Source organism: Bos javanicus, chromosome 16, assembly GCF_032452875.1.
Source record: "Bos javanicus breed banteng chromosome 16, ARS-OSU_banteng_1.0, whole genome shotgun sequence".
Taxonomy (NCBI): domain Eukaryota; kingdom Metazoa; phylum Chordata; class Mammalia; order Artiodactyla; family Bovidae; genus Bos; species Bos javanicus.
Genome location: NC_083883.1, coordinates 71,635,132 through 71,661,889, shown reverse-complemented (window position 1 = coordinate 71,661,889; position 26,758 = coordinate 71,635,132). Strand labels below are relative to the sequence as shown.

The 26,758-nt window shown below is 49.5% G+C and overlaps 2 protein-coding genes across 5 annotated transcripts; both read left to right on the top strand.

The window, feature by feature from the left end:
• Positions 1-1,116: 1,116 nt before the first annotated feature.
• ATF3 (activating transcription factor 3) lies at positions 1,117-14,087 on the top strand. Of its 3 annotated transcripts, none has more exons than XM_061383562.1 (4): positions 1,117-1,328; positions 7,571-7,814; positions 11,163-11,270; positions 12,650-14,087. In XM_061383562.1, exons 1-4 carry the CDS (start codon positions 1,117-1,119, stop codon positions 12,845-12,847), a joined length of 762 nt encoding a protein of 253 aa, XP_061239546.1. In that variant the 3' UTR covers positions 12,848-14,087. The 3 variants fall into 3 exon arrangements, with proteins under 3 accessions (XP_061239546.1, XP_061239548.1, XP_061239547.1); XM_061383564.1 differs by lacking the exon at positions 1,117-1,328 and adding an exon at positions 2,108-5,186; XM_061383563.1 differs by lacking the exon at positions 1,117-1,328 and adding an exon at positions 2,108-5,238.
• Positions 14,088-14,181: 94 nt separating this feature from the next.
• GARIN4 (golgi associated RAB2 interactor family member 4) lies at positions 14,182-22,577 on the top strand. Of its 2 annotated transcripts, none has more exons than XM_061383560.1 (2): positions 14,182-21,490; positions 22,279-22,577. In XM_061383560.1, the coding sequence occupies exon 1, from the start codon at positions 19,345-19,347 to the stop codon at positions 21,100-21,102; it is 1,758 nt and encodes a 585-aa protein (XP_061239544.1). In that variant the 5' UTR covers positions 14,182-19,344; the 3' UTR covers positions 21,103-21,490; positions 22,279-22,577. The 2 variants fall into 2 exon arrangements, with proteins under 2 accessions (XP_061239544.1, XP_061239545.1); XM_061383561.1 differs by having other exon boundaries at positions 14,182-21,622.
• The last annotated feature ends 4,181 nt before the right edge of the window (positions 22,578-26,758 follow it).

The following is a 26,758-nucleotide window of genomic DNA, read 5'->3' as shown; positions in this document are numbered from 1 at the left end:
TATACGGTTAATGCGTCTACAGCCCGGGCGGTCCGGTCCCCGCGCGATCCTCTCTGGGCGCAGGAAAACATGCGAAAGCCGAAGGTGTATTTTCCAGCAACACTGCCAGAAAGCCGGGCGACCCCCGCCCGGCCCGGCCCGCGGAGACCAAAGCACCTTCTCTTTACTTCTCCTCCTAGTCTCTAGGCTTCAATCTTACTTTTAGCCCTTCTCTGAGTTGACTCTGATTTTTTCCAGGTCGCTCATCTTTTCTCGGGCTTGTTCGTTTCACTGTCAATTTCAAACGTTTTGTGGCTGTTAAAAAAAATTCTCTCCCTGCCGCTCGCCCTGGCCTCAGCGTCGGGTTCCCAAGCCGCCGGGAGGCGGTTCCGCGTGTGCGCCTATGTGGGGTGTGCTCGAGCCCCGGGCGTGGGCGCACCGTGCCCTCCGATCGCTGACAAGTCTTCTCACGGTCCCGGCCACAGAGGTCACCCTCGGCGGTAACGGCGTGGATTCACCGTAGGGTGCCTCTAAGCTCTTCTCCCACACTGGGGAAATGACACTCCTCTTCGTACCCCGTCCCCTACTTGAAAAGGAGGCTTTTGACGGGGAAGCGGAAGGGGGGGTGTGTACTTTCCCGAAGCTCCAGAAAATGACCACGCATTTTAGAGAAAGGTCGTTTCTAGCTTCCCAGTCTCACCTAGTCTGGGCAGCGTCCAGGACCCACCTCTCCAACCTCACCCCCAACCCCCACCTCCCCAGCCTAGCGGAGGGAGAGATGCCAGCGCGGTGGAGTCATGCCGCTGGCTTGGGCACCATTGGCTCATGCCTGGAGTACGCACATCTGGCGGCCAGCCCGAGCGGCTCCGGTCCTGATATGGAGCGAGAGGGCGGGCGGGTGCGTGCGTCCCAGGAGAACACGCCGCGGCCGGCTCCTCCCCGAGCTTGCATCACCGGTCCCCCTTTTCCCCTCCTCCTCGTTGGCCCCTCCCCCCGCCCCGCTCACCCCTCCCGCCCTCCCGCCCAGCCTAGTTCTGCTGGTTCGCCGAGGAAGCTATTAATAGCATTACGTCAGCCTGGGATTGGTAACCCAGAGTATTTGGGCGCGCCGCCAGCCGGAGGGCTATAAAATGGGTGATGCAACGCGCTGCCAGCCACAGTCGCACGCACAGAGGCGCGCACTGCACAGTGCTCACTCTGCGCCGCCGCCCCAGCGGACCCGCCAGCCCGCGCGCCGGTCGTGAGCCCCTCTGTGCTCGCCAGCCGACCCCGCAGCCAGCCAGCCAGCCCGACCCCACCCCGACCCTGCCCGCCCTCCGGACCCTGGCCGCCCCGAGTGGATACAGGAGGTGAGCGCGGCGAGAGTGGCTTGCTTTGATTATCTTTGCGCCCCTCTAGTAACCAGTCCCCGACCCCCGCGCCCACCCCCCGCCCCCCGGCACTTGCCCCGCAGCCTCCAGCTTAGAAAAAACTCTGGCTGAATCTCTCTCCCAGCCACCGCTGCTCTTCCGCGCTTTAGAAACTTTCTCGCAAAGAACTTTCTCTTTTGACTTGGGGCGCGAAACGTTCCTGGTAACTGAGAGGTCGTCCGCCGGCGTCAGAGCACAGCTCCTCGCCGCCCTCGCGTTTACTTACTCCCGGGGCGATCGAGGTGCTCAGATCGGTGGGTGCTCAGAGTGGCCGAGCCAATCAGGCTCGCCAGCCGGCTCCATCCCTGGCTCGGTGCGCCGGCACTTGCTACTCCCGAGCCCAGCTTTCCCGGGAGGCCGGGGCTCGCGGAGCGGCTGCCCCAGGGGCGGAAAGGAATGAATGGGGAACGAATGGGCGAGCCGGGGTCGCGGGCGCTGCCGCTGGGGGTCGCCCTGCCCACCCCGGAGCGCTGGGCGGCAGGATCGCGCTGGTAGCCGGCGGCGAAAGTTAGTTAGGATAAGTTTTAAGAGGTGGCGCGCGCTCCTGTCGCTGCCCTGGGGCAGAAGGCGGAGAGAGAGCACCGGGGACAGGTGCCGGAGACTTCTTGACCCAAGTTTCTCACACGCTTTTCTATCGTACCTGTGAGTCCAGTTCTGGTCTCTTCCTCTGGTGGCTCGCAGATTTCTCTGCTTTTCTTTTTCTTTTTTTTTTTGATTTCTCTGCTTTTCATCCTAAGAGACCCACCGTTGGGGATTGGGGGAGGGAGCGAGAGTGCGAAGCCAGTTGAGATATTTGAGAGACAGGATCTGTGATCCAGGAGCCAGGACTTGCACTGCCCTTAGTGGCTTGGAGCCTCAGCATCCCCAGCGGGGAGGTGTGGACATATAGAGGCTCCTGGCCGCTCCGCCTGTTTGCAGGCACAAGGTGCTGGTTGGGCCGGATAACCATTACGGTCCTTTCTGGACAAAGGTTTTCAGATTCTAGAGTGGTGTTAACTGAAAGAAAAGCGACCTAGGAGGGGATTTGAATGAGGGGGCTTGGATGTCGCTGGCCGCCCTCTGAGGCAGTGAGGAGAAAGGGACTTCTGTACGGGGCATCTCTTCCCTTTCCAAGGTGCTTTCCACTGGATGGTTCTCCGTCTCTGCTCCCCACCGCCCCCCCCACCCCATTTTCATCTCATCAAATTACTTCCTTTCCTCCTAACCGTTTTCTTTCCCCTAATTTAATTACCAAATCACAGTAAGCTGCCTTTCCTATGAAGGAGTTGCTCACCCCTTAATAGAGCCAGAAAAAAATAAACTGGGCACTAGAAAATGTGGGTGCCCTCTGAATGCATCTGTTTCAGTATGGGTGACAGTCACATCTGTTTGGGAGCCTCCTGCTCTTTCAGTTTGAATGAAGGAGAAATTGGTATGACTGTCCCCTTGTTTTGCAGCTCCCATTTGTTGTAGAAGAACACTGCAACAGGTAAACACAGCAACAGGTAAACTGTTGCTGTAAGGATTATCTGAATGAAGACCCGGGTGGGTTGCAGTTGTTACTGTCTAAATGGTTTCAGAGACAGCACTGCAGGAAGCACACCAGGCGCACAGTGTAAATACAATACAGCCCCCAGCACCTGTGGCAGCCTCTGGATCCTTCCTGTCTTAACCCCACCATTCTCTCTCTCCCCTTGGTCTTTTCTCTCCATTATTCTCTTTTTTACCCCCATACTCCTTCCCTGTCTTAATCCCATCAAAGCCTCCTCTCTTGTGGGCATAGGCTCCTTGGACTGTTGACTGTTCATCTACCTGGCCATTGGCTCTCTTCTCCTTTGCCATTGCCTTCTTGGGGATGGAGTGAAATGAACAGCAGGTGTGTGGTCAACAGTTTGGCCTGGGCTGGGCCACTCACCAGCTTTATGGTGACCTTGGGCAAGTCACTTTGCCTTTCTGGACCCCATTTTACTCAATTGCAAAATGAAGATCTGACCTAAATGACTCTAGTTTTGGATGTTCTATCCCATTGTACGGAGCTCATGATTTCTTCCTTTTTCAGTTGGGCTGGGCAGGGGACAGGGTCAGTGGTTCCAAGTGTTACTCGGCCTGGGGAGGAGGAAGTATGCAGCCAGGACACCACAGAAACCAGAAATGGCTTCATGTGTGAGAGCTGGCTACTTCTCAAGTACTTAAGACCAGTGGAGACGAGCTGGTGCCAGCAAAGAGTGGGGTGGAATTGATCTGTCAAGAGCCCTGAGGTCAATCAGAGTGCAAAAGAAGCTGTGACTGAGCTGAGTTTCTTGAGGGCTCCAGTTAACGTCTGATTAATAGGACCTAGTTTCATTAACAGGAACATTATGAGCCTCCGCCCCCACACCCCTGAAATGGGGGAAAGTGGATCCCATCACAGTAATAATGGCTTCCCAGGATGTGTGTAAATCCACTTTCGTGTTTGATCTTCCCAACAGCCCTGTAAAGGGACTGGGGCAGGCAGTACTGGTCTCTCTTTACAGACAAGGTGACCGAGGTCCAGGAAGCATGTCGCTGAGAGCTCAGCGTGTGAGTGGTAGTATAGATGCCTGCAAGCGTCGTCTCTGTCCTGATGCCTAGTCTTCCACCTACACCTGGAGTGTCTTTGTACCTCCTTCCAGTGGACTAGGAGAAAGACCAAGATAGGAAGTTAGTGAAAGAACTGGCTCCCTGCTATGTTTTACAAGTAGTGCTTAGTGGAAAAAAGATGAAAATTAAAAGTGAAAATTCAATGTAGTAGCAGCTACTAGGAAATAAAATCTGGGAGCTGAATTTCTGGTTAGAGACATAGATGAGTAAAGTTTCACTTTCTTGAAAATGATGAAACTACTGATGATATGACAGGATTTTTGACTAGAGATAATGATGCAGAAGCCAAATGCAGGTTCTTTGTAACAAGTCTGGACAATTTTAAGATCAATATAGAAAGTCAGCTCAGAAAATCCTCTGAAATGTTTTTCTCCAAACAGAGATATTCAAAGGTCTCAACTTTCTGAAAAACTGAAGCTTTACCTTCATTTTTCTTCTCAAGGACACAGCTTTGAGTCTAGGCTTATCACACTTTTAAGAGAACGAGGCAACAAATAACGAGAAAGTATCTCAGTTCAGGTCAGTCACTCAGACGTGTCCAACTCTTTGTGACCCCATGGACTGCAGCACGCCAGGCTTCCCTGTCCATCACCAACTCCCAGAGTTTACTCAAACTCACGTCGGTGATGCCATCCAACCATCTCATCCTCTGTCGTCCCCTTCTCCTCCCACCTTCAATCTTTCCCAGCATCAGGGCCACCCAAGACAGACAGGTCATGGTGGAGGGTTCTGACAAACGTGGTCGACTGGAGAAGGGAATGGCAAACCACGTCTGTATTCTGGCCTTGAGAACCCCGTGAACAGTATGAAAAGGCAAAAAGATAGGACACTGAAAGAAAGTATCTCAAGAAACTGAATATTAGTCGAGTGCAGGAAAAGCCCATTTCTCTACAGATACCATTGCTTTACTTTCTGAAAAGCTTTTAAACATTTTCACAACCAGTTTGCATCTTCAAGTAAGCCCACACAATGCTTTTCATAAAAACATTGCATACCACTGGCATTCTTCCGTTTCTTCCATCAGGACTGCTGACTTTACACTAAGATGGGGAGAAAAAATCCCAAAGAGCAGATGCCAAGCCCTGAAAGCTCATTAATAAACTTGGGAGATGAAATGGAACTACACTCAACTGCAGTGGAATTCAAACTGCCTCTGTAGAAGCGAGCCGTGCAGTCCTCCAGACAAAGGCCAGCCCAGTGGTAGCTCTGAATTCCATTCCTGAACTATTGGGCTTTTAATAAAGTTGGAAAGGTAGGGAAAACACAAATGCCTGGGAGGATCTTAAGTCTTTCTGGCTTTGGAAAGCTGGCTTCTCAGAGTTTAGAACCTGCCAGAAAAGTCTCCTCCCAACATCCTAAGATTATAGGATTAAACTGATAGGAGAGCATCAGTTCTGATTCATGACATATGGCTTTGGGGAGAGAATTGGTCAATTTATACATTTCCTGGGTTTCTTTGAATAGTCAGCAATGGTGGTGTTTGTTGACCTGGAATTCTTGCCTCCATCTGTGGATCTTGGATCCACTGGGGGATGTAGAGGTCAGAGTGTTCTATTCATTAAGTGTTTGAGATCAGAGAGAGTGACCAGCCACCCATCTACCTGGACCCCCTCAGAGCCAGCCCTGGGCTGGAAAGATCCCTGGGAGGCCTGATAATAACATATTTCCTAGTTGCATTATGTTTTTCCAGGGCATATTCAGGTATTCTTTCGTCAACGCCTTGCCCAATTCTCTGGGAAAACAGGGTGATTGTTACTAGCCTTCTTTCTCACAGAGGAGAGAGAAGGCTCTGGGAGGTATAATGATGACAGAGGAGGAAATGGGCCCCTAGTCTTGACGTTCTGACCCCAGTCTGGGAATTTTGTGGATAAAAGATGCCCTAACACGTACTCCCTGAATGCGGGGGGCAGCCCAAGTGTACACCCAGGCAGAGAAAGCTCAGCAATTCATCTCAGAGTTCAAGCTTTCCATAGCCCTTTCTTTTGTCTCCTTGTCTATCCCTTCAGCTCCAGGGCCCTCACCCCCTCCCCACACCTGCTCCCAACCCCCAAGAAAACTGTGCTCTGGCTTTTTGTTTGCTTTTGCAACATAGAGAATCATATTCTATATTCTGTAAAGTGGGGGCATGAGTTTCGGAGTCCTGATGCTGCCGCCTACTAGCTCTGTGACTTTGGCCAAATTATTTAGCTTGTCTAAATGTTAGTCACCTCGTCTCTACAGTGGGACTGGGACCTAAGTGGGTTCTCATGAAGGTGAAGTGAGATAACGCAGGTAAGGTTTCTGGTATGAAGGAGGCGCTTGTGAAACATTTGCCGCTTGCCAAAGGGCTTCTCGTCTGGTGGGATGTGGCTAATGACCCCAGCTTCCCACACGGAGAGGCGTACTCCAAGGGGACCGCCCACCCTGACAATTCCCACATTCATCTCCCTTGGAGAAGTGACTGCAGGGGTGAGGGGCTTGGCCACTCCTGGAGGGAGTATACGGCAGGGAGAGATTTACAGAGAGCTGTTCCAAACTGGAACCATGGAACCATTATTATCTCTGCTCCCTCCCCGCACATTTTCCCTTGGGGTTCCCTGGGCTGTAGAATGATAGAGATAGATGGGACCTCAGAGGCCATTTGATTTGACCACCTCTCACCAATTTCACATATTCAGTCCGATGGTCTCCAGCAGTTGGCAGGCATTGGGAGCAGCCAGAGCCAGGGTCAGGTTCTCGAAAGATCCACAGTGGGACTCTGAGCCGGTGCGGCAGGAGCTCCCAGACTGTCAGATGGAGGCTGAGCTCAGGTCTCACACCACTCCCTAATGCCAGATCCGGTCCCAGCCCCCTGTGCCCCCAGCCCACGCCCCTCCAACCATTGTAGGGCTGAACACTTCCTCAAAAAAAAAATCCATATTCTCTGCGCCTCACTTTTCTTTACTCTGAGGTCTTTTGCTTCACCAACCTTAACCTTGAGGGGTGACCTGAATTCCCACATCCAGTCCCTCTTAAACAGGGATGAAGAAACCCACCTGCGACCGTGACTGTCCTCACTCTCACTGACTCGGCTCCAACTTCCCAAGGGAGAGGCTTCAGAGATAGATTTCCTAAACTCAAGGGTCCCCGCTCCTTGCTTTTACTTTCCACTCACAGATAGATTCTACCTGATTTCAGATACCCTCTGAGTTTCTCTTTATAAAAGAGACTGCAGATGGGGTTACATAGAGTCTCTCTGATTTTTTTTTTTTTTTAATGCTCTTCCTCTTTTGGACTGTTTGAGGCTACATTTGCATATATTCACATCAGCCAACACTAATAGCTCCTGTGAATTCAGAATAGCCTGAAACGCCACTCTTTATAAACTTCAACCAGGCATTTTATCCACATCACTGAGCTGGGTTTTTTAAGAACCTGTTTTACTTAAGACAGGATGGCAGGAAATGAAAACAAAGCAGAAGCCGAGGGCTGCTGGGACCTTCCTCTGGAGGTGGGGAGGTGGGACTTGGGTATTGGAGGTCGCAGGTGCGGGGGTGAGGGTGGGGGGACTTGATCCCGAACCCCCAGATCCCTGAAGTAGTTTGGGTTTCCATGTGTCTTTTCAGCAAAATGATGCTTCAACACCCAGGCCAGGTCTCTGCCTCGGAAGTCAGTGCCTCTGCCTTCGTCCCCTGCCTGTCCCCTCCTGGGTCACTGGTGTTTGAGGATTTTGCTAACCTGACACCCTTTGTCAAGGAAGAGCTGAGGTTGGCCATCCAGAACAAGCACCTCTGCCACCGGATGTCCTCGGCGCTGGACTCCGTCACCGTCAGCGGCAGGCCCCTCGAGATGTCAGTCACCAAAGCCGAGGTGGGTCCTCCCAGGGGTGCCCGTTCTTCCTGCGCTTACTTGTCGCACAGCTCGCCTGCGCCAGGCATGCTGTAGGCAGGGGGCCACAGTTGGATATTGGGTCTGGAGTTTAGAGGAGAGTCAGGGTTAGAGATAGTGTTGGAAGCCATCAGAGTGTGGAGAGTATGGAAAGCCATGAATCTGCACGAGATCACCTTCTGCGCCCAGTTGTTTCGAAGAAGCAGAGAGTGCGGTGATGGTTTTCAACACCACAAGAACCCAGACTGTGGAACAAGGACCAGCCAGCCATGCTCACTGCCTTGGTACAGGTTCTGGCCGAAGATCACTTCTGTCTGTGGCGCCTGTGCGGTTCTCCACTTGGCAACCTTTTATAAGACGCCTGGAGTAATAGGCATGCTGAGAAGTTTGAGGTGGTTGCTGGTGATGCTGGTGGGGGATGGCTCTCAAGGACTTCAGAGCTGAGTTCTCCACTGTTCTATTGGCCTTGCTCTCCTGGATGCAAGATGGGAGTGTTTCTGGCTCACTTATCTGACATGATCACTGCCTTTGGGCAAGAGGTAGTGGACCTAGCCAGAAAAGAACCGAGTTTAAAAGGCAGTTGTGGGGAGGGGGGTGAAATCTTTTATGATTCTAAAAAGGGAGGTGGAGGGGCTAATAATGTCTCCTCCATAGAATTGATCCAAGGGGTTAAATAAGATGGCATTTGTGAAGAGTCTAACAGAGGGCCTGGCTGAGAGTTAGCGTCCAGCGAATGGGAGGCAGGATGATGCTGTATGATGCTGTATTCATAAGACGTCATTAGGGGCATTGGCTGTACCCTAATTAACCTCAGAGGAGGTCACTGGTGCCTAGTCCAACACTGAACAGTGTATGGTGAAACATGGGACCCTCAAGGAAAAAATTTAAAAAAAAAATCTTGTCTAAGTAAATATCTTAAAATAACAGAGGCAGCTATACTCCAACAAAAATTAGTTTAGAAAAATACCTTGAGATAACAGGATGCCCTGGAAGTAGTGAGGCCCATGGAAAGAAGGAAAGCATTTCAGAAGGATGTGTGGAGGGCTCTTCTGAGGAAGAAGCAGGCCTCTTGCTTCATGGAAACATTCCTTAAAGCCACTCATCCACTCTGCTTCTGTGTTCATCCAGTGATCTTGGGATCTGTGATCAGTTTAACAAATACACTTTTCTATAGGGAACAGGATGCACCTAATGGTCTGAGTGTTCTGGTCTCCTTGGTGGTGACTATAATTCACAACCCTGCAGGCATCCTGTGTGTCTGGGCAGTGCGAGCCTCCTCCCCAGGTCCTGGTCCCCTCTGAGAAGGCAGCTTGGGGTGACCAGGCAGCTGTGACCCAGAGAGGATGTGGGATAAGGAGACACACGCCTGGGTTTACATCCGTTTTGCAGCCTGCTTGTCTGGTCGCCATGAGCTGGTGACTCCTGGGCCTCCTTGAGCACAATACTCTTGGCCACTCTTTGCCTTACTTCCATGTCCATAAAGTGAGGGATTGGGACTTGCCCTGGTGGTCTAGTGGTTAGGAAGTCACCTGCCAATGCAGGGGACACGAGTTTGATCCCTGGTCCGGGAGAATCCCCCACATGCCGTGGAGCAACTAGACTCAAAAGCTGAGTGCCTGGAGCCCCTGCTTTGCAACAAGAGTAGCCCACACACTGCAACAAACAGTAATCCCTGCTCTCTGCAACTAGAGAAAGCCCGCCTGCAGCAACAAAAACCCAGCACAGCCAAAAATAAATAAATTAATAAATTCTTTTTAAAAAGTGAGGAGGTTGAACTACATGGCCCTTAGAAAGGCTTTCTCATGTCTGACAGTGTGTGACTCTTGAGATTTGCTCTACTTTCAAGTACTTCCTCTTATGAGAAAACTTTGAGTCCTTCCTCTACAAAAATATCTGCAGAGTTAGTTGCAAAGGAGATACTAGAGTTGCTGATTTCTTGATGAAGACATCTATGATGAAGTTACTGATGATAACTGAAGCCTTCCATAGCACTGACCATAAGCTAAACCTTGTGCAGGGGACTTTATTGACATTAATTTGACCCTCATCACAACCCTATGAGGGAGGTAAGGTGATCCCATTTTATAAATGAGGAAACTGAAGCTCAGAAGAGCGTAATGACTTGTACAAGGGCTCACACCTGATAGGCGGTGAAGCTGAGATTCAAAGGCAGTTTAGTCTAAACCCAGCGTCTGCCTGTGTGGTTCTAGGATCTAAGACATAAAGGGTAGAAGTGCCTCTCATGTGTTTCCCCCTTGGGCTTGGTTTCCCTATGTTCCGAAGCCTCATCTCAGCCTAAGCTAAGTCAGTGTCATCTAACCCAGAGTCAGATATGAGGTGATCATGGTGGTCTAGAATCTCTTCCGTTTGAGGTGGGGCTCCCATGCCCTTTCCAGCTGTCTGGAGCAGTGACAAGTGACATGGAGGCCTGACATTAGTAGCCTAAACCATCACCCACTCTGCCCACTGTGAGTTCACTCCAGCTGGACTCCAGTCTCTGAGTCAGTCCAGCAACTGGACTTTGCTGATTCCCTATCAGTCCTCAGACAAAGTCAGAGTGATCATCCGTGGATGACCAGATCCTAAAGCTGGATGGGATTTTCTTCTCCGAGGATCCCAGGGCTGACTCAGGGTGGGGCTCAGAGGGAGAGATCAATATCATCAATAGTTGGATGAGTCAATGGATGGTTCTAGTTCTCCACCCACAGGTGGCACCAAGCCATGGGCTGATGATGCCTCTTTGATTGTGGAATAGGCTTGGGTTCGTGTTCTCTAGGAGTTGCGTGGGCCTCCTCTGAATTTAGGAAGGAGGTGCTATGATGATGCTCCAGGTGACGATGGAGATGGATAGAATATGAATAAAAGAGGCAGGGGGAATGGGTGGCGAGGTGATGCTCCTGAGGTCATTCTAGGGGAAAGGTCATACTTACTGAACAAAATCTGTTTCTTGCTCTAGTTGATTACAGTTATTACCAGTAGTTATCACTTTGAGTATCAAACTCCGATGTTAAAATCCAAATAAATGCTTTTTAAAGGTAAAATTTTAGTTCACTAGTATTGCCAATATAATTTTAACAGTTCTTTGATTTCCATTATTCATTCTTAAGTGTGTGTGCGCATGCATGCATGTGTGAGTATGTGCACGTGTGTGTGTGCATGTGTGAGTATGTGCATGTGTGTTAAGATTTCATGCAAAAGTCTAGAGCTTTACTTCTGGATTCTTCAGGGCTGCCCTGGTTTGTCAGTTTTAGCTGGAAATAAAAGGCAGTGTATTTGAGGTGGGTTGAATTTCTGGCCTCCCTTTAAGCTTATGCCTCTTGAATTTTACAGGTAGCCCCTGAAGAAGATGAAAGGAAAAAGAGGCGACGGGAAAGAAATAAAATTGCAGCCGCCAAGTGCCGCAACAAGAAGAAGGAGAAGACAGAGTGCCTGCAGAAAGTGAGTGCCTGTTTGCCTCGCCCCTCCCATCACTCACACCTGACCCCTCCGACCTCACGCCCCATGGGGAGAGGAGTTTGAAAAACTACACCCAGAAGTGCTTTCCCAGGAAGGACATTGTAGCTGGTGGCAGGAATGCCAGTTGCAGAACGAGGAAGTAGTAAAGCTGTTAGTAAGATAAATGTCTTTGGATGTATAAGATGCAGGTGTATGGATTAAAAACGACAGGATCATCTGATGCCCACACTCATCCTCAGTCAGTCCATACATGTCCAGAAGCTTCCGGGCTGTCGGATATGTCCGTCCAGTTCAAGGGGCTTCACTCGCCCATTTTCCTGAGAAAAGGAAGCTGCCAGCTTTCATTTGGCTCACTGTGAAAAGCCTTTAATTAACGTCTTCCAACAAGTTATCTCCTTGCCGTCTTCCCACAAGTTATCTCCTTGCCCCGCAGGCAGAGGTTACATTTCTTTGCATTCTTATCTGGTTCTTAACTCTGCAGCCCTTCTCCTTGGCACAGCTGATGGTCTGTGCTCCCAGCTGCATTCAACAGGCTCCCCTTCCGGAAAGGAGAAACACCTGTGGGAGGGGTGTCTCCGGGCAGGTGGAGCGGGGCCCTGGTGCGGTCCTTGCAGCAGCTGTGTCCCCTTCCCCAAGTGAGGACAGGCCAGGGCAGAGTCTTCACTCGGGTTCCCTAGGTCCCAGGTTCCTCAGGTTGCATCAAGGGGGCGGTCAATGAAAACTAAGACATTTTGTTTATTTCTACGTACGTTCTTTCTGTGGAGATGAGCTTCTCAGTGAAATCAGACTATAAACATATAAGACTATAAACACCACTGAGTCTGGATTTCTTTCCAGCCCCCAAGGTCCTTTCAGGTCCAGACAACCTGCCTGCAGGCTATTTGATTCTTAGAAAGGAGGTCTCTGCTGTTGGTTCTACTGCTGTTCCGTTACTATTAGGATCACAACCTGCCTCCGCCTTGAGTGGAGACTCGAGGATATCTCTGAAGGAGCTCTGAGTTCAAAGGCTTCTCCAAGCTCTGGACTCTCTCAAACTTAATGCTGTTCTCCCAGCTTTGTGGGGCTTCATAGCAGGGCGCCAACAGCATTCCCCTGCAGGCCATTCCCCACTTGATGAGCCCCGACGTATTCCAGCCGTTGCCCCTGCCATCCAGGGGCCACCGGCAGGCCACCCCTTCCTCACTGGACCTTGGTTCCTTCCCTTGTTTCTTTTTTGGCTGCACCAGGCAGCTTGTGGGACTTTTGTTCCCCAACCAGGGATCGAACCCAGGCCCCAGCAGTGGAAGCAGAGTCCTAACCCCTGGATCACCAGGGAAGTTCCCTTGGCTCCTTTCCTAATACCTCTGTTGCTTGTGCCCCAGGAGTCGGAGAAGCTGGAGAGTGTGAATGCTGAGCTGAAGGCGCAGATTGAGGAGCTCAAGAACGAGAAGCAGCATTTGATATACATGCTCAACCTGCACCGGCCCACGTGTATTGTCCGGGCTCAGAACGGGCGGACTCCGGAAGATGAGAGGAACCTTTTTATCCAACAGATAAAGGAGGGAACATTGCAGAGCTAAGCAGCCGTGGTATGGGGCGACTGGGGAGTCCTCATCGAATCCTCCTTTTACATCCGAAACCCTGAAGCCATTGGAGATCTGACTTCCTATGCACCTCTTGAATCCCAGCAGCCAAGAACCATCAAGGCGGGAGTGCCCTCCGTGACTCAGCCGGGCCTTTCCACTCCACTCCAGAGTGGACTTTGGACCGGGGCAAGGGCATCTTTTGCCTCCACTCCAGGATTTAAGGCTTAACATCCCGGCCATCCTTGGATTCTCCAGATGACCCCCAGTTAGGGTCCTGCCTCCCTTGCATCTGGATTCTGCAAAATTCAGGACTCCCACCGTTAGGATCCATGCAGAAGAAGTGTCTGTAACCTTGGGTGGGTGGGGTGGGGCCACCTCCTCCGCTGCTGCTGCCACGGTCACTTGTAGGGGACATGGAGTGAGAATGGCATCTCGTGAAGTTGTGCAATGGCCAGGGTTGTGCTTTCTAGCAAATACGCTGTCCTGTACAGGAACTGCTGTGTGCAAGGCATTCGTTTCAAAACTAGGCATTGTGCTCTACTGATGTTTGTGCCGCACGACACTGCTGTGACTTTTTCATGACTTAGCTCAGGCTCTGAAAGTTTGGGGGGCTGTCGCCACGTGCAATGTCTTGCTAAGTGTTCAGATGGCCAGAAGGGCTTGCCAGCCCTGGGAGGAGAGAACTGGGCTGGGCAGCGCTGAGTGCAGTTTTGTGCCAACAGAAAAGACATCTTCCGCTTGGCTCTCAGGCATTAATGCCGGCCCTCTATTGCAAACTCAGTTATAAGGTCACAGGAAGAAAGCAGAAACACGAGTCCAGCTTCCAAAGGCTTAGGAGTCTCTGCTCAGTGACTTAGGTCAGGAATTTTTTTCTAGGCCAGAAGAGCCAAAGAATATTCCACTTTTCCTGTTCTTGCGATTGAAAACCACATTCAGTAGACACGCATTTGAAGCCACGTGATGCCCAGGCTTTAGCATTATTAGATGTTAATGGCATCATTTCTGTCATGCAGATGTTTGTAGAAATCTGGCCCAGAGCATTTATAGCTGTGAGAAAGTCTACTCACACTGGCCAGGAGGTCTCTGGCTACTATCTGTTTAAATTCTGACGTTTCTGTGAAATCCTCAGAGTGTTTAGTCCTACTCAGTAGTATCATTACAATTTTCTGTAAGAGAAAATATTATTTATCCTAGTATTCTTAACTTGTCAATATAATAAATTTTGGAACCAAGACATGGTGAACTAAAGTGTGGTGCTGGTTTCTGTTCTTTTAAATCAGTTGTTCCTTGAGCACTAACCATTCTCCTCCCTTACCCTTTGGAGATGGTGATGTAGGGAGTGATTTGAGCTTTGACTATTCTTCAGGTGTTCTTTGTTCTCTGGGGTGCCACTAGGTGGGCTTTTTGACTTTCAATCCTGTTCCTCAATTTCTGGTTTCTAATGCTCAATCTCTCATTGACAAACACTAGGACACAGCAGCAAGTATATCCTTTAGACTTTTGGTACTAAGACAGAAATTTTATATAAAATCTGAATACCTGAACTTGCTGTTTCTCTGAATATACAAAGGCCTAAAATGTACACCTGTTGTTCAACTTGAATCTTACAGTCTGTGGTAGAACTCTTCGTGAAGGCTTCACTCGAATTACATTTCTTGTAATGTCCAAATATGTGTCTCAGTGTTGCAAATAAGCATTTCAAATTTTGGAAAAGGACGGTGGGGAGGAAGAGAGAGTATAATTTTGGACAGGATAAGTGTGATAATTCAGAGGAAATAGTCCACCTAATTTTCTGGAATCTCTGGAGCACGTGATTCCTTTAGGTCTCCAACAGAATCATGGTCCTTTGCTCTTGCCCTGTGCGCACACCTGACACTCACAGGCTGGGAATAAAAATTGGCTCCTCTGTCATCAGCGCCGTTTTACAGAGCGATCCTGACTTTGTTGACTGTTCGTGCATGTGGATGGAGCCTGCTCCTTTGAACTCATGTTTGTTTCCTTTAAACTATCACCTGAGACACAGGTATCCTAATTTTGCTGTTTTAACTACATCTCAGGGGCAGCTCCTAATCTGTACAGAGCATCTGGTGGAAGTACCATTCACCGCTTCTTTCAGGAGATGATCTGTTTTCTTTATCTTGGTGGAGGGGGAAGAATTTCCTTGCATTAACCTTCTGCTTGTGCCACCAATCAGCCGTTAGGAAACTCAAGACAGTTTTAAAGCTGCCACGGACAACAATGAATTAGAGCGGAAGGAAGGGGGAGGCGGCTGTTGCGAGAAAAAGTGATCTGAGAAGCGCGCTGTAAATCATCAGTGGAACTATAAGTTCTTTGAACAAATGCACTGAAAATAGTTTTGTTGTCTGTCACCAAGTTTATGTTTCCACTTAAAAAAAAAAGGGGTTAATATGTATTTACCATCAAGTTGCATAGTTCATCTTGTTTCACACTCAGCAGCTAGGGGAGGTGAGGGTCTGAGAGGATAAACGGACGGGACCTCTGCTGGAGTCAGATGCCTGGTTGACAAGGTCTTTTCCTTGGGCTGTCACCTGCAGGGGTGGTAATGTCACACTGGCCGGCATGGAGAGCCCACCCTGCCCCGTCTCCTCTCTCATCCTGTCCCCATGTCTTTCCCTGCGATCTGGCCTGACACTTGCTTCCAAGTATAAGAGCCACAAGGGGTCTGGCCCAGGACAGGGTTTCTGGGATCAAAGCTTCCACCTTCTGCCAGCAGCTAAAATGCTAACTATTTTCCATCTTTATCCTAATTTCTCCCACGGGCTTTGAATAAATCTGAAACCCAAACCCACAGTAAGCTTTTCCTGTCTTCCACATCCCCTACTCTTCAGTGGGGTCCAAGCAGTTTCTCAGTGGAGTAGTGTTTTCGTGGATTTGCCTGAGGAAAAACCTCCGAGGAGGCCAGGTTTGCCCAGTGAGGATCCTTCTCAGTTCTCACCATGGCTCTAACCACAGAAGCTTCTCTGTCTTACCGAAAACTGCTGTCAGGAAGGAATTCACACTGAGGCTTAAAGGGCCAGCTGAGACTGACGTTAATAATAGCTGACATTTACTGAGAAATGCTACTCAGTACTTTACATTATCTCACTTAATCCTCACAGCAACTATTATCCCCATTTTACAGATGAGGAAGTGGAGAGCTAAATAGTGTGCCCAAGGTCACACAGGTGACCTTTCTAAAGCTGAAAGCTATGTTTTTTAACTATAAAGCTTCTGAGCGGAAGTATGTGTGTATATGTGGTAAAATACACATGAAATTCGCAACTGTAATTTTAAAGTGTACAGTTCAGTGGCATTCACAATACTGTGTAACCATCACCGCGATCAAGTTCCAGAACTTTTCATCACCCTCCCAAAAAAATCCAATACTTCTCATTCTCCCCTCTTTCCAGCCCTAGGGAACCACTGACCTAATATCTGTCTCTATAGACTTGTCTGTCCTGGATATTTCATGGAAATAGAATCATTATAATACGTGATCTCTTTCACTGAGCATGTTTTCAAGGTTCATCCATGTCGTAAAATGTATCAGTACTTCATGCCTTTCTTTGGCTGAATAAATATTCCACGGCATAGACTACAGTTTGTTTATCCAATCATCTGTTGATGGGCATCTGTGTGTATTTTAATGGAAAGATCGCCCTTATCCTCAAGGCATGACTCCCTAAGGTGGGAGTTCAGGCATTGCAATCAAACTTCGGATAAAAGAGTTGGGAGCAGGGGCCTTTCTCAGAACTTTCAAGCCACAATTTAGAAATCATTTATTCTGTGATTAGCTCTGTGAGAGTGGCAGTGAGGCAGAGTGTCTAACAGTACGTGTTCCCTGTAGGTGTCAAGGCTTCCAAACAATTTCTGCCCAGTAGAGAGATATTACCCTCCAGGAGGGCACCTAGCAGACCTTTGGAACTGGAGCTTACATTTCAGGCTACCCATCCCCCAATTCACCATGGGCGGAAGTGTGCTGAGAGCGAAGATGTAGGTTTCCACGCAGGGGCTGTTTGCACAAGCATAAAGAAGAAGGGCAATGCCAAAGAATGTTCAAATTCCTGCACAATTGCACTCATCTCACACGCTAGCAAAGTAATGCTCAAAATTCTCCAAGCCAGGCTTCAACAGTACATGAACCATGAACTTCCTGATGTTCAAGCTGGATTTAGAAAAGGCAGAGGAACCAGAGATCAAATTGCCAACATCCACTGGATCATCGAAAAAGCAAGAGAGTTCCAGAAAAACATCTACTTCTGCTTTATTGATTATGCCAAAACCCTTTACTGTATAGATCACAACAAACTGTGGCAAATTTTTCAAGAGATGGGAATACCAAACCACCTTACCTGCCTCCTGAGAAATCTGTATGCAGGTCAAGAAGCAACAGTTAGAACTGGACATGGAACAACAGACTGGTTCCAAATTGGGAAAGGAGTACATCAGGCTGTATATTGTCACCCTGCTTAATGACTTATATGCAGAGTACATCATGTGAAATTCTGGGCTGGATGAAGCACAGACTGGAATCAAGATTGCTGGGAGAAATATCAATAACCTCAGATATGCTGATGAAACCACCCTTATGACAGAACGTGAAGAGGAACTAAAGAGCCTCTTGATGAAAGTGAAAGAGGAGAGTGAAAAATCTGACTTAAAACTCAACATTCAAATAACTAAGGTCATGGCATCCGGTCCCATCACTTCATGGCAAATAGATGGGGAAACCATGGAAACAGTGACAGACTTTATTTTCTTGGGCTCCAAAATCACTGCAGAGGGGGATTGCAGCCATGAAATTAAAAGACACTTGCTCCTTGGAAGAAAATCTATGACCAAGCTAGACAGTATGTTAAAAAGCAGGGACATTACTTTGCCAACAAAGGTCCATCTAGTCAAAGCTATGGTTTTTCCAGTAGTCATGTATGGGTGTGAGAGTTGGACTATAAAGAAAGCTGAGTGCCGAAGAACTGATGCTTTTGAACTGTGGTGTTGGAGAAGACTCTTGAGAATCCCTTGGACTTCAAGGAGATCAAACTGGTCAATCCTCAAGGAAATCAGTCCTGAATATTCATTGGAAGGACTAATGCTGAAGCTGAAAATCCAGTACTTTGGCCACCTGATGTGAAGAACTGACTCACTGGAAAAGACCCTGATGCTGGGAAAGATTGAAGGCAGGAGGATAAGGGGATGACAGAGGATGAGATGGTTGGATGGCATCATTGACGTTATGGGCATGAGTTTGAATAAGCTCTAGGAGTTGATGAAGGACAGGGAAGCCTGGCGTGTTGCAGTCCATGGGGTCGTAAAGAGTCGGACATGACTGAGTGACTGAACTGAAAGTGGGGAGGATCTGAGGCAATCTCTCAGATAATTCAATCCCAAAACCAGCCCATGTGCTGCCTTGGGTTCTCTCCATAATATATATACACACATAGAATTATTCAAATTCTAAAAACAGGTCTTCTCGTAAAGGTAGTTAAATCAGTCCAGTGTGAATACATTTGGTGGGCCCAAGCATTCTTTGTGAGGCTAAGTACTATAGCATTCAGAACAAAGATTCAGAACAAATCAGGTAGACCTGCATTCAAATACTGCCTCTGCTACCAACAGATCTAAGAGATGGCAACTCAGCTTCTTCACCTGTGAACTGGGAACAGTAGCAGCAGTACCAAACTCAGTGGACTCTTACGAGCATACGTGAAGAACACTGCATGGGTTTGGAGAAGCAATTTTTAATGTTATTATTAAAATCACCATCAACATTTACTGAGATTTTGTATATGGAGAGACTAAGGACTGAGACTACCAATTCTACATTGTTCGATACAATTAAACCATGAGCTCGAATGGCTCAAATGCATCCCATCCTCTGACATTCCTATAGGCTTCATCCAGTTGCTGAATTTGGGGGAGGGTAAAAGAGAACCAGATAAAACTTTCCCATTTGTAGACATTTTTATTTTGGTACCTGCCTGAGTCCCTGGCAGGGTGGACCTGTTCTCTGTGCAGGGCAATGGGGTGGCCCTGCCTGGAGGGGGTGGCTGAGGGATGGGACAAAGGTGTATGTGAACAGTGACAGGTCACAAAGGAAGCCAGGATAAATATGGCTGCACAGGGGGTTTAGGCTGAGAGAGTGATCACTTCTTTCACTAGGACCACAGTTTCACAGCCTCTCGCAGAGACAAAAAGCCAGAAGCAGAAGTGAGGTGAGGTTGAGGGGGGCCTACCATACCTCTGCAACACCCTTGAAGAGACTCAGCCTGGGGTCCAGGCGCCCTGCAGCATCCTCACGGCAATCACCCACACCCTTACCCCCACCCCTGCCTCTGGGAGGCTCTGTGGGGTGTGGTGGGGTTGGGGGACCTGCCGTGGAGCCATCTGCGTGACACAGGAGACCGAAGCTCCCTCTTCTGCCAAGGAGGCCACGGAAAAGAAGACCCAGGGGCCCGCCTCACCAGAGCAGCTTCTTGTGATCACAGCTAGCCATGAGCCGGGAGTCTCTGCTACCGTATCACACGGCCCAGAGCGGCGCCGGAGCGGGCCTGTTCAACACCACCATGGGCAAACTGCAGCGGCAACTGCACAAGGGTGAGTACGACATATTCAAGTATGCCCCGATCTTCGAGAGCGACTTTATCCAAATCACCAAGAGGGGAGAAGTGATCGACGTGCACAACCGCGTCCGCATGGTGACCGTGGGCATCGCATCCACCAGCCCCCTCCTCCCCCTCCCAGACGTCATGCTACTGGCCCGGCCGGCCACCGGCTGCGACGACCATGCAGGCCGCAGCCAGACCACCAAGGCCAAGAGCCGCAAGGCTGCAAAGACCTTAGAGCTCACCAGGCTCCTTCCCTTGAAGTTCGTGAGGATCTCCATTCACGACCGCGAGAAACAACAGCTGCGCCTGAAGTTCGCCACCGGCCGCTCCTGCTACTTGCATCTGTGCCCCCCACTGGACTCTCGGGAAGACCTCTTCACCTATTGGGAGAAGCTCGTCTACCTCCTCCGGCCGCCGGTGGACAGTCAGAGCAGCACCTACGCCATTCCAGCCGGGGACATGATCTGCATGCCCATGTTCGAGGAGGACAGGAGGAGCCCGACAGCCATGGATTTCCAAGGCCGGGGCGATCAGGACCAGGTAAGCATCAGGAGCCTCCACGCGGGCTCCGAGGTGGCCGGGGCTACCTCTGCAGCTTTTGCGGGCGGGGAGGGCCTCCCACTGGACTTCTACAATCCCGATCCTGTGCCCAATGGGGCCATGGCAAACACCAAACCCAGGGAGCTTGATGAAGAGTCAGCAGCAGGGGCGATGATGCAGGTGGCCGCAGCAGACACCACAGAGGGCGATCTGAACATGACCGAGTTCCATGCCTCTGAAGAGCGGAGCATGGCCATTGAAGTCACCGTCACTAAGGGCCCAGAAGGAAACAAAAGCAACATAGCCATGGGAGGCGCTGCCAAAACCTCCCTGAGGACCAGGAAAAGGGCCTTGGCACATGGTGCCAAAAACTTGGAGTACCCTTCCAGCACGTCCACCAGCCTCTCCCCGGAAGCCAGCATGTCTATGGTTGGAGTGGAGGCCACCAGGAAGACCACCAAAGGAAAAGCCTATCAGGAGGATGAGGGGACCCTCATCTCAGCCTTGCCGCAGGAAGACCAAGAGAGTGAACAGGAAGACAGGCCCCGGAGAGTGTCCCAGGCCCGCAGGGGAAGAAGGGAGAGGAGGGAACACCGGCAGAAGGAGCGCGCGCTCAGGGGCTCGCGTCCCCGCGGGTCATCTGAAGGCCGCCACAAGACGGTGGGGGACAAGGCGATCCGGAAGACAGCCGGCCGATCCTCAGGCGGCCGGAGAGCCACAAGGGATGACAAAAAGGACAAAGGCCACGGCAGCCCGGGGGACAGCAAGCGGGGCACTGTGCACAAAGGCGTCAGCCACGCTCCCATCACCAAGGAGTCCAGGACCTCGCACAAATCGGCCAGGAGCTTGTCTACCGGGAGTTCACTCTCCACCAATAAGAGACTCAGCAGGATCAGCTCTTTCCTGAGGAATGTTCGAGCCAATCTCACTACAAAGACGGTGGCCTTGTCACACGATAAAGATGTGGACATCTTGGCGAAGGCAGTGGAAAGGAAAAGAATGGAGGCCATCATGGAGACGGCAGAGAGTGGCCAGGGGCTGGAAATCGCTGGGAGCGTGACATCCGAGGCCACGGAGACAGTGACCGTTGCAGCTCATCAATAGGACCTAGAGCTGGAAGCTGCAAAGGGGACCAGGGCTCAGGGAAATATCCCTGGCAAGTGTATGCCAGCTTCCTTACTGCGGTTTAAATAAAAGAACCATACAACCTGAGAATGGCCTGCAGTGTTCTCTCTGCATTTCCGGGTCCCGAAGCCCGACCGTGACGTCACAATGGATTCTGTGATGCCAGCTGAGCCGCAGCCTGAGACTGGTCCAGTCTAGGGCAGCCCCACCTCACACACATGCCCAGTGCCAACAGCAGTGGCCCATCCGGCCTCCACTCCTTTCTGGCTTTGCTGCTCAGGGCCATGGCTGAAAGTCAGACTGTGGCCTGGGAAACTCTCCTTCACCATCTCCCTATCCTTTCTATAAATGTTTATTACGCCTGCAGGTCTGTAAACAAATTGAGAACAGAACTCCCATCCCTTCTGGCTGTTCAGTGGACAGAAATAAGGTGCAGCAGTGTTTGCTGGCAGTCAAAACAGTGAGCACTCTCATCTAGACTTAGCCATTCCCCTCCCAGGTATATACCCAGGAGGAACACACGTGTTCTAAGAAACTACTATGAGCATGTTTATAGCAAAAGGATTTAATAGCAAAACACTGGAAACAGCCCAAATTTCCATCAACAGGATTAATACTGTAGGATAGGAAAAGGATACTGTGGGATATTCAATAGTGAGAAGTGGAGTTATACACATTATCACTGATCAGCTTCTCATGATTTTTAAAGACATCAAAGAATGGGATGTAATCTACTTACAGAACCATTCAGAAATAAGATCAATGTATTGCATAAGGGGTAGGTTTCATAAAACTGTACCAAAAGTGAGGGAATAGTAAACGCAAAATTCAGGACAGTTTTCTCTAGGGTGGACAGGCTAGATCAAGGAGGTGGGTCCAAGGCTGTCAGTGTTGCTGGGAACTGTTCTGTCTTAAGCAAGACAGTGGGTACACAGGTGTGTTTTTCACATTGTACTATCTCTGAAGTCGGATCACTACAATCACTGCGGCAGTTGTGAAATTATTGCCAATGCCTTTCCCTCATGTTTTCACTTTTATATATGCACAAAAGTGATCTGTCTGAAATGCCTGGTCTCTTCACATTGCATTTATTTAAGGTAAATTACAAGAAGTCTGGTTATTAGAAAAAGAAAGAATGATGTGCCTATTTTACAGATGAGAACACTGAGGCTCGGAGAAGGTAACCTGCTCCAGTCGCACAATAGGATCTTTGCAGAATAGTGATCTACCAGCCCACTTTTTTACGCAAAGTCCTGTCTAAAGTATGGGAAGGAGGCAAGCAAACAAGCCTTAGACAGAACCAGCACGGGAGCCTGAGGCACCAGCATCTTACCACTGTGTTCCAAAAACACAGAGAGGAGCATCGATTTTACCGGATTGGGAAGTGGGGGTCTGGGCACACGCTGTGAATCAGTTTTTGAACTTCAGTAAACCCACAGCTGGCCTTATCTCCACGGCTGTGTCTGGCTCCCAAGCTTCTGGCCTCTGGCGTGACCTGCGTTGCAGCCGTAAACAGGCTCCTGCCTGGAATTCCAGGGTCCACTCCTGAATGGAGCTGCCTCTTTCTGCAATCCAGTCCTTCTGAGCTGCTAATTAAACTCTTGAATGCCAGGCTCAGAAGGGTTTCTCCATACACAAGCTTCAGGGACTTTTTTCTTCCTGGGGTTCCAACACCAAATCCTTAAATCTCATATGAGGGAGATTATTTGTTAGGCGACAGCTTCCTTGTTGACTGGACCTTCAGTCTGTGACTTCCACAGATCGCAGCGTGGGGAGTGGGGAGAGGGGAGGTCTCTTCTGTTTGCGGGGGGATGGTAGGCTCTTGGTGATGGTGGGGCCACTGATGAGAAAGGGAGACAGTCTGAGACCTACACACACGCACTGCGTTCCCCGCCAAAACAAGTTTCCTGACCCCAGCATGAGTCAAGTTTTTCTTAAGAAAGAAAGGACACGCCATGCCAAAGATTAGATACAAGTTGACCCTGTGAGGAAAACAACCCCAGAATCATTAACCCAGGGCTTCTGAGAAGACTAGGAGCAGCTGGAGGGGACAGAATTAATGGTTTACCCTTCACCAGCTTTCCCCTGGACTCAAGGTGGAGAAACTACAAAAAAGATCACATCCACATTCCTTTGATCTTATGATTTCCACACAGGCAAGCGCAGGTAAACACTAGTCTGGAGGAAGAAAACGCAACAAAACCACGTTCGTAGCCCTTACCTGTTTATTAGGTTCTTTCACGTACGTGCCCCCTTCCGAAGCCCACATCTCTTCATTTTTCAGATCAGCAAAGTGGAAGTTCAGGAGTATTTAAAGGACTTGTTCAAGGTGGGAGGTAATGGTGCAGAGAGCCAGCTACCTAGGTGCAACAGCTTTCAGGCAACGTGCTACCCTGCTCCCATAGGGAGGTCCAGAGACGGGGAAGGAGGCCAGACAAGCTACAAGGAATTATCACAACTCTGAGCAACAGACACAACGAGAGAGGTGTGTTTGGGGGACAGGATCTATTCAGAAGAGGGGCGCTGGGGCATGGGAAGGAGTTGGGGCTTAGGGCAGGCCTCGCAGGGGCACTGGCAGCTGTGAGGATGAACAGGGCTCTGCCAGGTGGAAGAAGGATGAGGAGCAAAGATAAAGGTGGGGGAGGCTGGGAGAGAGGTGGGCAGACCATCAGGCCACAGGAAAGATTGCAGGCAAAGTACAAAGGCTTGCAATGTCACTTGTGTTGAGCAACCGCAAGTATTTCAGTGCAGCTGGTTGGAGGGCAAGAGAGGAGGGTGGTGAGGCTGGAGAATCGGGCCGCTGGGTCTTGGGGAGTCCTGGGGTACTGTCTGAGTGGCTGAGACTTAGGGGACCACTGAAAAGCCAGTGCCTGGTGAGAGTTACATCTCTCTGGCTCCAGGGTGGAAAGCGGATGGGCAGAGGGCAGTCTGGAGACAGGAAATCCTCCAGGAAGCCATTGCATTCATCCTGGCCAGAGTCGGGGAGCCCCGAACTTGGGGGGGCAGAAGCAGGCAGTGTGGGCAGAAGTGGGCAGGCAGGAGGTGTTGAAGAGACGGAACGGGACAATTTCCTAGCCCACATCCTGAAAGACAGGGAGCTCATGGTGTAAGTCTGGCCCTCATTTAAAGGAAGAGGAACTGACAAGAATGGAGGTGACTTCCCCCTGTGGCCGCGATCAGTAGAAGGGGTGCCCAGAAGAGAGGCTCATGGGAAAGCAAAGAGTACTGGGTTAAGATAGAAGACGACAGCTTACAGATGGCTACAGGTAAAACATCAGGAGGAGGCAGCCAAGAGGGATGGTGGGGCTTCAGCACTTGGAGACCCTGGAGCCAGGAGACCCCCTAAGGCTTCATCAGGGAAGAGCTGCTCACGAGTGACCTCCTCCCCTGGGCAAAGAGGCACCTCCAGAGAGCCCCTTGTGGCCACTTGCTGGTATTGCAGGCTGGCTCTTGAATGAGGGGAACCAGGACTGAGGCTGAGTCACTGGGACCCTTTCCCTTTGTACAACACAATTAGCCTAATGCCAATCCCAGAGCTGTGAGCTGGAGGAGGTGAGGGGGCCTGGGCAATGAAGGTGTGTCTCATCCAGGCAGCATGGCTCCAGGCCCCTGGCAGTGGAGGGGCTCTGCTGTGTGCTTGGTCACCTAGCCATGTCTGACTTTTTGCGACCCGATGGGCTGTAGCCCGCCAGGCTCCTCTGTCCATGGGATTCTCTAACCAAGATTACTGGAGGGTGTTGCCATTCCCTTTCTCCAGGGGATTTTCCCGACCCAAGGATTGAACCCAGGTCTCCCACACTCCAGGCAGATTCTTTACTGTCTGACCCACCAGGGAAGCCCAAAACACTGGAGAGGGTAGCCTATCCCTTCTCCAGGGGATCTTCCTGACCCAGGAATCAACCCTGGGTCTCCTGCATTGCAGGTGGATTCTTTACCAGCTGAGCTACCAGGGAAGCCCAGTGGAGGGGCAGAGTATGAAATGGCTGAAAGACAGGTCTGAGAGGCTGGGGATTTGGACTCATGGGGACAATGAGTGACCACCAAAAACAGGGGTGGAGTTAGTGTCAGGTCCCCCTGCAGCCTGGAAGTCATTTGAGAAATAATTATTGATCACCTACTGTGGGCAGGATAGGAAATCAGAGACCACAAGGATGTTCACAAAGACACACACACACTTATAAACACAAATCACAGGATGGTAGTGGCCTCAACGTATAGAAAGAGGCTTTATGAGAAACTCCTGTATAGCACAGGGACCTCTACTCAACGTTCTGTGGCGACCTAAAGGGGAAGGACATCAAAAAAGAGGGGATATATGCATATGTATAGGTGATTCACCTCGCTGTACAGCAGAAACTAACACAACATTGTAAAGCAAGTATCAGTTCAGTCACTCAGTCGTGTCTGACTCTTTGCCACCCCATGGACTGCAGCACGCCAAGCTTCCCTGTCCATCACCAACTCCCAGAGCTTGCTCAAACGCATGTCCATCAAGTCAGTGATGCCATCCAACCATCTCATTCTCTCTCATCCCCTTCTCCTCCTGCCTTCCATCTTTCCCAGCATCAGGGCAACTGTACTCCAATAAAATTTTTTTTTATTTATATACAAACACTCTGGAGCCAACAAATAGTAGAATAACAGAGGCAGAAGATAGGATTAGTGAATTAGAAGATAGAATGGTAGAAATAAATGAATCAGAGAGGATAAAAGAAAAATGAATTAAAAGAAATGAGGACAATCTCAGAGACCTCCAGGACAATATTAAACGCTACAACATTTGAATCATAGGGGTTCCAGAAGAAGAAGACAAAAAGAAAGACCATGAGAAAATACTTGAGGAGATAATAGTTGAAAACTTCCCTAAAATGGGGAAGGAAATAATCACCCAAGTCCAAGAAACCCAGAGAGTCCCAAACAGGATAAACCCAAGGAGAAACACCCCAAGACACATATTAATCAAATTAACAAAGATCAAACACAAAGAACAAATATTAAAAGCAGCAAGGGAAAAACAACAAATAACACACAAGGGAATTCCCATAAGGATAACAGCTGATCTTTCAATAGAAACTATTCAAGCCAGGACGGAATGGCAAGACATACTTAAAATGATGAAAGAAAATAACCTACAGCCCAGATTATTGTACCCAGCAAGGATCTCATTCAAGTATGAAGGAGAAATCAAAAGCTTTTCAGACAAGCAAAAGCTGAGAGAATTCTGCACCACCAAACCAGCTCTCCAACAAATACTAAAGGATATTCTCTAGACAGGAAACACAAAAATGGTGTATAAACTCGAACCCAAAACAATAAAGTAAATGGCAACGGGATCATACTTATTAGTAATTACCTTAAACGTAAATGGGTTGAATGCCCCAACCAAAAGACAAAGACTGGCTGAATGGATACAAAAACAAGACCCCTACATATGTTGTCTACAGGAGACCCACCTCAAAACAGGGGACACATACAGACTGAAAGTGAAGGGCTGGAAAAAGATTTTCCATGCAAATTGGGACCAAAAGAAAGCAGGAGTCACAATACTCGTATCAGATAAATTAGACTTTAAAACAAAGGCTGTGAAAAGAGACAAAGAAGGTCACTACATAATGATCAAAGGATCAATCCAAGA

Excerpts from the sequence above, each read along its gene's own strand:
- GARIN4 (XM_061383560.1), top strand. The coding sequence starts at position 19,345 with ATGAGCCGGGAGTCTCTGCTACCGTATCACACGGCCCAGAGCGGCGCC.
- ATF3 (XM_061383562.1), top strand. The coding sequence starts at position 1,117 with ATGCAACGCGCTGCCAGCCACAGTCGCACGCACAGAGGCGCGCACTGC. Across the intron at positions 1,329-7,570 it reads GCCCCGAGTGGATACAGGAG|CAAAATGATGCTTCAACACC; the intron begins GTGAGCGCGGCG and ends GTGTCTTTTCAG. Across the intron at positions 11,271-12,649 it reads AGACAGAGTGCCTGCAGAAA|GAGTCGGAGAAGCTGGAGAG; the intron begins GTGAGTGCCTGT and ends CTTGTGCCCCAG.